The 12,348-nt window shown below is 40.9% G+C and overlaps 1 protein-coding gene and 2 long non-coding RNA genes across 5 annotated transcripts in view; 1 reads left to right on the top strand and 2 right to left on the bottom strand.

The window, feature by feature from the left end:
- LOC133476847 (uncharacterized) overlaps positions 1 to 7,535 on the bottom strand; it is a 28,408-nt gene extending 20,873 nt beyond the window's left edge. Inside the window, exon 1 of the long non-coding RNA XR_009788157.1 lies at positions 7,452 to 7,535. This is a non-coding gene — a long non-coding RNA (uncharacterized LOC133476847). The remainder of the gene's footprint in view (positions 1 to 7,451) is intronic.
- dkk2 (dickkopf WNT signaling pathway inhibitor 2) overlaps positions 4,435 to 12,348 on the top strand; it is a 30,738-nt gene continuing 22,824 nt past the window's right edge. The window contains exon 1 of one of the 2 annotated variants that reach the window (XM_061770779.1): positions 4,435 to 5,373. In XM_061770779.1, coding sequence (XP_061626763.1) covers positions 5,134 to 5,373 — 240 coding nt within the window. In that variant the 5' untranslated portion in view covers positions 4,435 to 5,133. The remainder of the gene's footprint in view (positions 5,374 to 12,348) is intronic. The other variant, XM_061770777.1, reaches the window with a different exon arrangement.
- Positions 10,159 to 12,348, bottom strand: part of LOC133476848 (uncharacterized) — a 32,326-nt gene continuing 30,136 nt past the window's right edge. The window contains exon 6 of one of the 2 annotated variants that reach the window (XR_009788163.1): positions 10,159 to 12,240. This is a non-coding gene — a long non-coding RNA (uncharacterized LOC133476848). The remainder of the gene's footprint in view (positions 12,241 to 12,348) is intronic. The other variant, XR_009788164.1, reaches the window with a different exon arrangement.

Genomic DNA, 12,348 nt, shown 5'->3' with positions numbered 1-12,348 from the left:
TAGAAGAAAACACCTATTCAATAAACGTTCACTGATGCGCAATTTTGACATCAAAACCTACGCATACAGTATATTGTATATAAGAGAAGAAAACAGCTTTTGAATAAGGTTATATTCGTAGGGGAACTAGTCCAAGACAAAGGATGTAACGTAAATAACATCCAGTACAACAACTTGTAAAATCTATTTTTAGCCGCAGCTCATGCAAAGATACTTGAGCACAGCCAGAGATTTATTATCAAAATAAATGTACATACTGAGGATTATAATAATAATAATTGCTCCAGTGTAAAGATGTTTGCGTCTCAGCACAGCCGAGCAGCGGTTTTCTTAATTTTTCTGCTCCGGCCCCACGTTGGCTCGCTCTTAATCATAAACACACGCAAAAGCTTTTTCTTCTTCTTCTTCTTCTTCTTTTAATTTACTTGGAAAGAAGTTCAAAGATGTTTGTCCTGATACGTACTCATCTCCCTCTCAATGATGGGTATAAATTAGCCAGTGAAATACACAAAGCAATATCCTGTTCGGAAACAAGTCCTAATGCTGCGCTTTTCCAGATAATCCATTTGAAACGTCACGCCGAGATATTGCCGTAATATAAATAAAAGCAGTTGTCTGCATTTCGAAAGCATAACAGCTCCCCCCCAAAATACTTTTGTGACGTTGGAAACGCCAGGCGGTCTGGCGTCAAGGGCGGGTTTCCCCTCGTTTGTGAGCCACCTGCTGACCGGGCTGCGTCATATCACATCTGTAGGCGAGGAGAAGGTGGGAAGACCAAGAATATAATATGTTTATCATGCAGTCTAGGTGACGCCCGTGCGCGTAATTAGAGTGACTCACGAGTCATTGAGGGAGTTTTACACTGAACTCCACCAAGGCTTGTTCTCCTATGGGAGGAACCTGATGTTCGGGAATTCCCAATTTTGCCCCGGTCTCCAGGCTGGGGAGGACACTCGAGCGGGTGTCCCGGCACTCCGGCCTAGCTCGCCATGCCTTTCCCCTGCGGATTTTTTGCGCATCGCATACATTCGGACATCTTTTGGGGAGCTGGTTGGCCGGGTAGGGGTGACGGTTGCAGGACATCATTGCCCCGTGACCGTCTCACCCCCACCAGTCTCCCCAATTTTAATACATGACACCCCACCACACACGATTACGGTATAGGGATAATGGTTGCAATTCGGGGACCTGGTAAACATAGTAACAGGGTAGGTATTGGTGGTGGGTCTTCACATTTCTCCACATCATTTTATGTGGCCCGCAAAAGCAAATCATGCTCGTCAACTTTCGTGACTTTTGCTAAAATCTGTACCCAAATTCCAAATTGTCCTAATAATAAACAATAATGTTGAGATATTGTATTTTTCTGTGACCAAACCCTTCTTCTACAGTACCTTAAACAATACTTGAACAAACTATTATCCTTGTCTTCTGATTTCAAAACTAGTTAACCTCAATTTGTTGTGTAACTTCCAGAGTTCCTTGTGAAATCAGTTCATGCGGTTCCCAGGCAGCTTGAGAAACTGGTGGCTAAGGCTGGCGCCCATATCGAATTTTAAATAAAATTCCATGCAATACCCTTTCTTCTCATGTTCATTTCTTGTAAGAATTATAGTTCAGAAATAAATAAGTACTTAAAAATAGGGAGTCACTTTTCAATCACCCTGTATATATAGGGATTTTCGGACCAGATTTTCTATGTGGGATATCACGCACAAACGTTCCCCAAAAACGCAATTTTTTTTCTCCAACACATAAAAACTCAGTTTCATCAGAACCCATCATCCAATTTCCCAAATTCTTGGTGCATTTTACTCAGGTTGAAGTCAAATTTCCAAGCAGACTCAGCATTTTGATAGTGTCATTTTTAGGAAATCTTAAGCTGATATGTCTAGTTAACGTTTCGTCATTTAGATATTGTCACTCTGCAATAAAGACATCAACCTAAACCTCACAGAATAGGAGATTTGTATTTTTCAATGGCCAGCCACTATGTGGAGTGTTGACAGTCCAAGGGCGAGCTCATAAATTCAAACCAGGCAGCAACAATAGTCCTATTTGACGCTGTATAGCAACAAACTCATACGATACATGGCCAAATTTCAATAATGTTTACCACATTAAGTCATTTGCTATCTGCGTTGTGCTCTTTGCCGATCAGCTGTGCTAACAAACGTGACACAGCACTGCGGCGCGGCAGCGTCTGTGAGACATTACTGGCCACAAAAAAGCTCATCTGGGGAGCGCTTTTGGGAGTCTAAAAGCGTCGAGTGTCATACACGCATCTCATCTGCTGTGCTCGTCTGTCAACTCTCATCTGCTTATCGCCACCACATCATCAACGCGTTTGACGGGCAGGGTTTCATCTATATGTCATTTTCAATGTCACACAGGCTTTGAAGCAGCTCCACGGTCTTTGTAGGGCTATACAAGGGGGCTACAAGGGGGGCTGGGACACTTTCACTTCATGTCAGCTGCTTGCAATGAAGATAGGGGTACATGCGTCTGGACCAGAGCTGCATTTCAAAATGTGCAACGCTCTGAGAGCTTTTTCTATGCATAATTCATTAAAGACAATATTAGGTACAGGTGCGCACTCTTACAAAGGTTGCATCTAATATTGCCTCTCACACGGCATCATAATGGGAGCTGTTTCTATTGTTTTGTTCCCTAAAGTAGCCAATAATAAGGTCAACATACCCTACAGGCAGTCAAAAAGGTAGGGGTACAGTACTCATAGTCTTCGGGTGTAATTTAAGGATGAACCTAAAATGCAGTATGACCTTTATAGGTGAATATGTCCAACTGATCAATGTTTCAGTACTTTCTACGCTACTTGATGTTCTCTATCAAGGAGGTGAATGGCAAAATTCACAACAGGTGTTTGATCCACAAATGGATCTAAACATTTCCAAGGCCATCCACTTCTCCACCGCCACTATATTGTACTTTATCACATTTATTAAACCATTTAAAAAAAAATAGGGTAATAGTTAAAGAAGAAGCGGTTGCCATGTACTTTTGACATGTAATGATAATAAAGTTGAATGTAATCTAATATAAAAAGATGCTGCCCATAGACAGAAAGGAAGTCATGGGTGTTGCTGTTCTTTTTTTTTTTTTAGTAATTCTGTTAAACTGCAAAAAAAATTAAATAAAGCAAGACCTGATTTTCATTTGTAAATCATCAGAGAATGTTTAATGATTTGTCTTTTTCCAGTTATTCCAGTGACCAATGGGAGTTTTTAGGAAGGGATTTAAAAAAACAAAACAATATATATATATATAAAGCCTTTAACGTTAATAATGATCTTAAAAAAAAAATAAATAAAAAATAAAAAAAAATGTAAAAATAAATTTGGTGGCCTCTATTGAAGGCTGGCTGGGCTGAAACCAGAACACCGGGAAAGCCTTCTGACCTCAAAAGCCATCCATCAACGGCTCCAATTCAAAGTGTCGACGTCCATTGTGGGACACAATGGAGGAGCGCCTCCACCGGGGACTGGGAGGAAGTATTGGACGTGTTTGATGTAACTGTAGCTGCTCGGAGGTGATACTTTTTTTTTTTTTTTTTTTTTTTTAAGTTACCTTTGTCGCCCACACCAGACACTTGCTTCATGTCCAGAGGAAAAAAAAGAAAAAAAGAAATAAAGAAAAGAATAGAGCAGCCAATAGCATTTGATCTCTTAATATACGCCTTAAACATGTGGTACACCTGTACAATCTAATGGGATTCTACAATCTAATGGGATTCAATACCAGGGGCAGGGATGAGTCAAAATCTTAAGACAGCTGTTCAGCAGCAATGGAAATTTACAAGAACACGCTGCAATACGTGATCAGGTGTCTTTTTTTAGATGTGGTGAAGCAGCATGTGGCTCGAGGTCATTTTTGCACAATCTGCTCCATGTAAGGGTAAACAACTGTATGTTTGCGATCACAAAGCAGCTCAATATTTAGTATGAGTGTGACAGCAGATGTCAAGTTAAGATCCTGTGTATTGCAATCTGGGTGTCTGCTCTGTAAAATCTCTTAAAGTTCTTCTGGGGCTGCTTTGCTCCGGCACAGGGTGATGGGTATCTGTGCAGGGTACAATGAAATCTAAAGGCTATCAAAGCATTCTGGAGTGAAATGTGCATCCCGAAAGAAAAATGATATGCTAATAATTTATGAATTTTAATGTAAAAAAAACAACTATTATATTAAAACAAAAATGATTTTATTTTTCTATTACAAATTATTCTAAAATAAATGGGATTACATCGTCATTCACGACTTTTTATGTAAACCCCCCCCCCCCAAAAAAAAACGTTCTTTTTTTTCTTGAAAATATACTACAACTTTTTTTCTAATACAACCTGATTTCAGTCTAAGTATAACAGCAGCTGCCGTGCTAATCAGCAGATCTCGTATACTGTATTCCATGCGTCTGCTCTGTTTAATTTCTCCTTGTCCATGCAAGGAACAATAAAAACTCTTGAATCGGGTGAAACAGAAGCCAAAGACAGGTCAAAGAGCAACTGGCGCGCATGCTTTATACATTTGTAGTTGATTTTACAACAATCATCCTCCAAAACTGCACTTTAAAAAGTGCAATTACTTAAGAGGAATAAAAGGATCCTTACACTCACAAACCCCCTTTTACAGCAGCTTAACCCTGACTTTTCCATTTCCTGCGCAGCACTAGATATAAGAGGGTCAAGGGCTCAGTTAAAATACACAGTGTATAATTGTTTTTTTTATATAGTTCGTTCCCAGCGGGACTGCTGGTGCCGGCGGGGCTCCAGACAGCACAGCACGCACACACACGGATCACTTTCAGCCTTTGTGTGTCTATGTGTGTGTAGGTGTGGGGTGGGGGTGAGAGGGGGGCGGAGGAACAGCGCTCATTAATGCTATAAAGAGACGATCGCTTCACACTCAGTCCACACTGCAGAGGCATGCTTTGATTGAACTCCATAAATTCTTCGTTTTTTTAAATTGACTTCCTTTTTGCTGAAAAAACTACACACATGGTGGTCTTGAGTTTTGCTGTGTGATTTTGTGGACGAAAAAGTCCAACATCGGCTCTAAGCTCGGTCACGCACATGCGCTTCATTTTTAAATTTTTTATTTTTTTTTTTGCGCACAAGGATGCTGCTGCTGGTGCGCACTTGGAATAGAAGCTGCCTTCTGCTGCTCCTCTTTGCCACCGCGACGAGGTGCCAAGTACCGGAGGGTCGACCCAAGGCCAACTCCATCAAGCCGGCTCTTCTTGAGGGTGCTGCGGCTGCGGCTGCGGCGGAGGAGGCGGAACAGGCGCCCACCGCCGCCTCCAACCGCTCGGCGACAGCGCGCGCAAGCCCCGTCAATAAGTTCAACATCTTTGCGCAGGTACCCTCCATCTTCACTTTGATTGGATGCGATAATAGAAATGAGAGGGGACACTTTTTTTTTTTTTTTTTTTTTTTTTACACACCATAAGTGTTTGTGGCTATAGTATGACTACAGTTAAAAATATATATATATACACATTTATTCTCGTCATTATAAAAGGCAACTTTTGCGTTAGATCTCATTTACATTATGCAGGCGTACCTCCTAGTAGTGTATAGCAAATAAATCAACAAACTGCTGCCAACTTGTATGACAGTTTCGTGTTATTCTTTGATTGGCTCTCATTAGATCGTGCATACGTTTTCTTTTACTGCTGTTTTAGAGTAGCATCTTTGAGGTTTTCCATCAGCATCTATTATTTTGTCCGTGGCTATAGAGAAGTTTAGACTTTATGCAAGTCATATTACTTTTTCCCCCCTCAAAAAATATAATTAGTGAGATTCCAACCACCTCAGAACATTACAACTTTTTCATGAAACATGAATTTTTTTCCTGGTTATTTGACCCCCCCCCCCCCTTTAAAGCAATAAATTATTTTCAAGAGTCCAACTTTTCACTGGGCAAAATACACATTTTTATCTCAAAGAATGTTTTTCAATACATTTTCTTGTAATATTACATCTTTTTGTCCTAAAATAAATAGTGTTATAGTCACAATTTAGAACTTTTCATTCAAAAAGAATCCAACTTTACTCTGTATAATATTCCAACTTTTTTTCCAAGATAACTTTTAGTCTTGCAAAACAAACGACTTTATTCTCATAGTATCAAAACTCGAATTCTCATAACATTATGACTTTTTACGTCCCCTCTCATATTACAACTTATTTTTTATCTAAAAACACAGATTAATTCTCACCATACTCTTGTTTAGAAAAATTACAACTTAACTATTTCCTCAAAAACAAACACGCAAAAAAAAAAAAGGATGGATACAATGGATCACAATCTGGAAAAAAAACCTGACTGTATATTGTGTGTGTCTGTGTGTAATATTCCTTTGAAGAATGGGAACATTAATTTTACGGAAATATCACATTGGCAGTTTAGGTCAAAGTCAGACACTCCCCAGAATGTCGATTTTCATTGGTGAAGCAGCATGTGGCGAGCAAAAACTAACCATATGGCCCAGGGTTACTGTAAACATTTGCATTTGTAAATCACAAAGCACCTTGATGATTAGTACAAGTGTGACATCAGCTACCGTGTTATTCAGATGACCTTGCTTCCTCCATTCACTGCATTTGCTCAGTACAATCACTCCTCTTTCTTGCACGGAATCCACTCCAAAGACAACTCGTGTGGTGATTCCCATATAGCAAATACTGCCAAACCCCTTACAAACCTGGGGACTGCGAGTGTCTTTTAAATAAAGTAGCAGTTTACCATTTAAAATAAGGCTGCCTTATGTGCATGGTTATTGGCTATTTCAGGGATCTGAGGCCCCCCATCCCTCATAAACTCTTAATTGCCTTTCAGACATGACGCCACCGCCCACCTCCGCAGTAAATCAGTAACGGCAGCACAAATGTGAGGGGAAAAGCGTGACCAGTAGGCCCCGACTCACAGCTTTTAGTGTCATTGAAGTGATCCTTGCTGGGATTAAGGGGTGGGAATTGTCTTACAGCCTCATCCAAATTCTAGTCCTGTTCTTTTAATGCTAAAGTGACATGTGACAAATAGAAAAGGAGAGAAACTAGGTCAGATATTATGAAAAGTATTGGAAGTTTAAAACAAAATAATAATATAAATAAATAAAGGGGGGCGGGGCGGTGAAAACTGCATGTTACCTCACAAACATGTCAAGTGAAAAGATTTATTTCACCCATTAAGTGAAATTCCACATCTACAGTACTTTTAGGGAGAGCTACATAAATTATACAATAAATCAACTGATGTGAACGTGGCAGAGAATGAGCTAGCATTAGGGCTAGCATGCTGTATTAAAATGGGCAAAACAGCATACCTAAAATTTTTTTGGTTCGAAATTAAAGTCTCTAATATCCACGACATGTTTAGACATAACAGTGCAGTAGCAGAGCACAACTAGCATAGTGACAAAAAGCTCAACTTACATCACACAGTCTCCATTTTGGGAAACGGGAAGGACCTCCACCTGTCAAATGAGTCGTCCTCGCATATGCCTGTCCCATTTATTACATTTTCAAAAATACTGCCCTCTTGTGGTAAATCAAAATTAAATTCTCTCTCTCTCTCTCTCTATATATATATATATATATCTATCCATCCATTTTCTGAGCCGCTTCTCACTAGGGTCGCAGGCGTGCTGCAGCCTATCCCGGCTATCATCGGGCAGGAGGCGTGCTACACCCTGAACTGGTTGCCAGCCCAATCGCAGGGCACATACAAACAAACAACAATTCGCACTCACATTCACACCTACGGGCAATTTAGAGTTGTCAATTAACCTACCATGCATGTTTTTGGCATGTGGGAGGAAACCGGAGTGCCTGGAGAAAACCCACGCAGGCACGGGGAGAACATGCAAACTCCACACAGACGGGGCCGGGGATTGAACCCCGGTACTCAGAACTGTGAGGCAGACGCTCTAACCAGTCCCGACCGTGCATATATATATATATATATATATATATGTATATATATTTATTGTATTTAACTCCCTATATATATATATATATAACGTTTATTCTTAAAGAAGCCGCGACCTCAGAGATGAGACAAAGAAAGCTGCGTTTTGGTCAATATCAAAGACACTTCTTCTTCTTTTCCTTTTGGCTTGTCCCTTTAGGGGTTTCCACAGCATGTCATCCTTTTCCATGTAACCCTATCTCCTACATCCTCCTCTCGAACACCAACTCCTTCATGTCTTCCCTCATGACATCCATCAACCTTCTCTTGGGTCTTCCTCTAGCTCTCTTGCCTGGCAGCTCCCTCCTCATCATCCTTCTACCAATATATTCACTATTTCTCCTCTGGATGTGACCAAACCATCGAAGTCTGCTCTCTCGAACTTTGTCTCCAAAACATCGAACCTCTGTCACACCTACAGCACACCTCACCGCTGTTCTGCTGCCCTCGTACATGTCCTGTATTATTCTAACATACTTCTCTGCCACTCCAGACTTCCGCATGCAGTACCACAGTTCCTCTCTGGGTTCTCTGTCATAGGCTTTCTCTAGATCTACAAAGACACAATGTAGCTCCTTCTCTGTACTTTTCCATCAACATCCTCAAGGCAAATAATACATCTGTGGTACTCTTTCTAGGCATGAAACCATACTGTTGCTCGCAAATACTCACTTCTGTCCTGAGTCTAGCCTCCACTACTCTTTCCCACAACTTCACTGTGTGGCTCATCAACTTTATTCCTCTATAGTTCCCACAGCTCTGCACATCACCCTTGTTCTTAAAAATGGACACCAGCACACTTTTCTTCCATTCCTCAGGCATTGTCTCACGCGCTAGAATTCTATTGAACAAGCTGGTCAAAAACTCCACAGCCACCTCTCCTCGATGCTTCCATACCTCCACAGGAATGTCATCAGGACCAACTGCCTTTTCATTTTTCATCCTCTTTAATGCCTTTCTAACTTCCCCCTTACTAATCATTGCCACTCCCTGGTCCACCACACTTGCCTCTTCTACTCTCCCTTCTCTCTCATTTTCCTCATTCATCAACTCCTTGAAGTATTCTTTCCATCTATCTAGCACACTATTTGCACCAGTCAACATATTTCCATCTCTATCCTTAATCACCCTAACCTGCTGCACATCCTTCCCATCTCTATCCCTCTGTCTGGCCAGCCTGTATAGATCCTTTTCTCCTTCTTTAGTGTCCAACCTGCCATGCATGTCATCATATGCCTCTTGTTTGGCCTTTGCCACCTCTACCTTTGCCCTGTGTCGCATCTTTCCTGGATGGCCTACTTACCCATCACTTCTTCATCACCCCTATTTCCTTCACCAACATGTCCATTACAATCTGCACCAATTACGACTCTCTCTCTGTCTGGGACGCTCAGAACTACTTCGTCTCGCTCCTTCCAGAATTTCTCTTTCACCTCTAGGTCACATCCTACCTGTGGGGCATAGCCACTAATCACATTATACATAACACCCTCAATTTCAAGTTTCAGCCTCATCACTCGATCTGATACTCTTTTCACCTCCAAGACATTCTGAGCCAACTCTTCTTTTAAAATAGCCCCGACTCCACTTCTCATCCCATCTACACCATGGTAAAATAATTTAAACCCTGCCCCTAAACTTCTAGCCTTACTGCATTTCCACCTGGTCTCCTGGACACACAATATATCAACCTTTCTCTTAATCATCATGTCAAGATTTTCCTGTCATAGTCCCAACATTCAAAGTCATTCAGTTCTAGGCTCTGTGGTTTCCTCCTCTCTTTCTGCCGAAGAACCGGCTTTCTACCTCTTCTTCTGCTGAATTTCCAACGGCGTCCTGCAGGTTGACGCCGCCGGTGGCGGACGTTGTAAACCCGGGCCACGATCGATCCGGTATGGAATTCTTTGGATGAACGCTCATATTTGTTTGGCAAAGTTTGAAGCCGGATGCCCTTGCTGACGCAACCCTCTGCATTTATCCGGGCTTGGGACCGGCCTACAGTTTGCACTGGCTTGTGCCCCCCATAGGGCTGCATTCAATATCAAAGACATTACAATCATTAATACATAATGTACTAACGTGTCTTTGCAAACATTGAAGAAAGCATAGTCTTCAATACCAAGTACATTTTTTCATCATTTTGTAAACATTAAAATGTATTTGGACCCCCTTTTGTAAACATCAAAGACCATTTAAATTCTTCAACAAACCAAACGTATAATTGAATTTACAGTCTTAAATGAACCTAACATGTTTTTTTAAACATTGAGTTATTTCAGTTGTCAATGAACCTAACATACTGTACATGGTTTTTGTCCATCCATCCATCAATTTTCTTGCCCGCTTCTCCTCACGAGGGTCACGGGCTGCTGGAGCTTATCCCAGCTATCTTTGGGCGGGAGGCGGGGTACACCCTGAACTGGTCGCCAGCCAATCGCAATATGGTTTTTGTAAACACACAAAACAAAATCGTCTCCGACACATAACGTATGAGACAGTAGCATTGCAAATCACATTCAGATCACACCTTTGAACATTACAATTATTTTGTTCTAGTCAAATATTAACACAAGTTTAAAATTTTTGTATTTATTTTAACAGTCTTTAACCTATTTTTACACTTGTGACAGTTAACAATGTTACTTAAAACTTAAGTGTACACTCATTGAGGGCTTTAAGGATGGCATCAATGGTTTGTTGTTGATTTCAATTTCAATGATTTCATGTGAATTTTGTTTGTGTTGGACCTCGAGGGTTCCACTCCATTAGTGGCAGAGGTTCCTCAACAGAATGTTTTTTTTTTTTTTTTTGCTGTGGTTTGTCCTGTTCATCATGACCTTTGCGCAGTTGGTTGCATGCAAATTGCTGAGTGCGCTGACATCTTGCCCTGAGCCAGTCATGATGCGAAAGCTGCTTTTTCTCACCTCTTTGGTGGAGGCGAAAAACCTCAAGCTGAAGACTGCCAGACCTCAAATGTGAACGCCCGCTTGCACCTCGGCCACTTTGATAATATGGGAAGCCATACGTTTGTGTGTGTGCGTGTGTAGACCACCAGTCTACCAGCAGTAAAACGAGGCATGTCCAAGTGATGCCTGTAATGGCATTTACGGCAGGGATTTCACATATGATTATATACACACATACAGTAAGTGTGTGTGTATGCGTGCCAGGAGGTTCTTCACACTTGTAAAGCTGCAGCCTCAGCCACGTTATGTGGCTTCTAGTCTTTAACATTTGACTGGCCCTGTGCATCCAGTAACAGTCAGGCCATTTACAAGCAGAATAAATCAGGAAGTAAAAATGCCTTTCACCTGGCGTACGCGCTGTTTCCTTTTACTGAACGGAACCATCCATGTGTCCGCCATCTATTTTTGAAGACCGTTTCAAGTCTTCAAATTACCACTTTTGTAAACATCAAAGACAGTTAAGGCCTAAATGCAGCTAATGTACATTTTTGTACCACACGAAGACAATTTAGCCTCTGACAGAAACGACGTTCTTGTACATAGTTTCGTGAACATCAGAGACACTAAATAGCCCTCACTACCCAAATTCAAATGTGGTTTAGCAAAAAATGAAGGCCATTTAGAATTGTCTTTTTGAAAAACACTGATGGTAATTTAACCATCACTGAACCCAAAATAGATGCTGTATTTTAGTAATTATAAGACGATTTAGAGTGAACATGTGTTTTCATGAAAAAAAGTAAGACAATTTACAGTGTTCAATGAACCTACAGTATACGTAATCAGCAATTCAGGCATTGTTTTGAGAAAGTACCTGGAAAGAACTCAAGCAAACATTGGGAGAACTATCTGAGCCAACGATTCAAACCCTTTTTTAGAAAAAGTAAGACAAATGAGTACATCATCTCATTTGCAATGCCAACTGGGCAGCAGACAGCAGAGTAAAACAAAGCAAAATGAAAACATAGAAAACAAACTGTACAATATGATATAGTTACAAATACATTATATCATAGCCCAAGGGGGGGAAAAAAGTTGCAAAACAGGTGCATCTTTTGTACAATATCCCTTACTAATGTTTGAAATGATGATATTGGAAGGAATGAGGGAAGTTGTAATATTTGTTGCACTGTTCCCCTGCACTCAGATGTCACATCACTTCCAAAACAGGCCTTCAAAGTGATTTGTCTTTTTCACGCTCTCCATTGGGGAATCGCTGTCATCTCGCATAGCCTGCCAGCGACGTGAGAGGATGCTAATAATTCATCCCTACGTGGAAAGAAATCTGCTGTCAAGAAGAACGGACAGCGTTATTAGACAGTGTTTGTGCAATGTTTGTGTTGCAAATGTTGACAGAGCCATGAGTCAGTCTTAAATGTTCACAAAAACCACTTAA

The sequence above is a fragment of the Phyllopteryx taeniolatus genome, chromosome 4, assembly GCF_024500385.1.
Source record: "Phyllopteryx taeniolatus isolate TA_2022b chromosome 4, UOR_Ptae_1.2, whole genome shotgun sequence".
Classification (NCBI taxonomy): domain Eukaryota; kingdom Metazoa; phylum Chordata; class Actinopteri; order Syngnathiformes; family Syngnathidae; genus Phyllopteryx; species Phyllopteryx taeniolatus.
The sequence above is the reverse complement of the archived record's forward strand: the minus strand, read 5'-3'. Positions and strand labels throughout refer to the sequence as shown.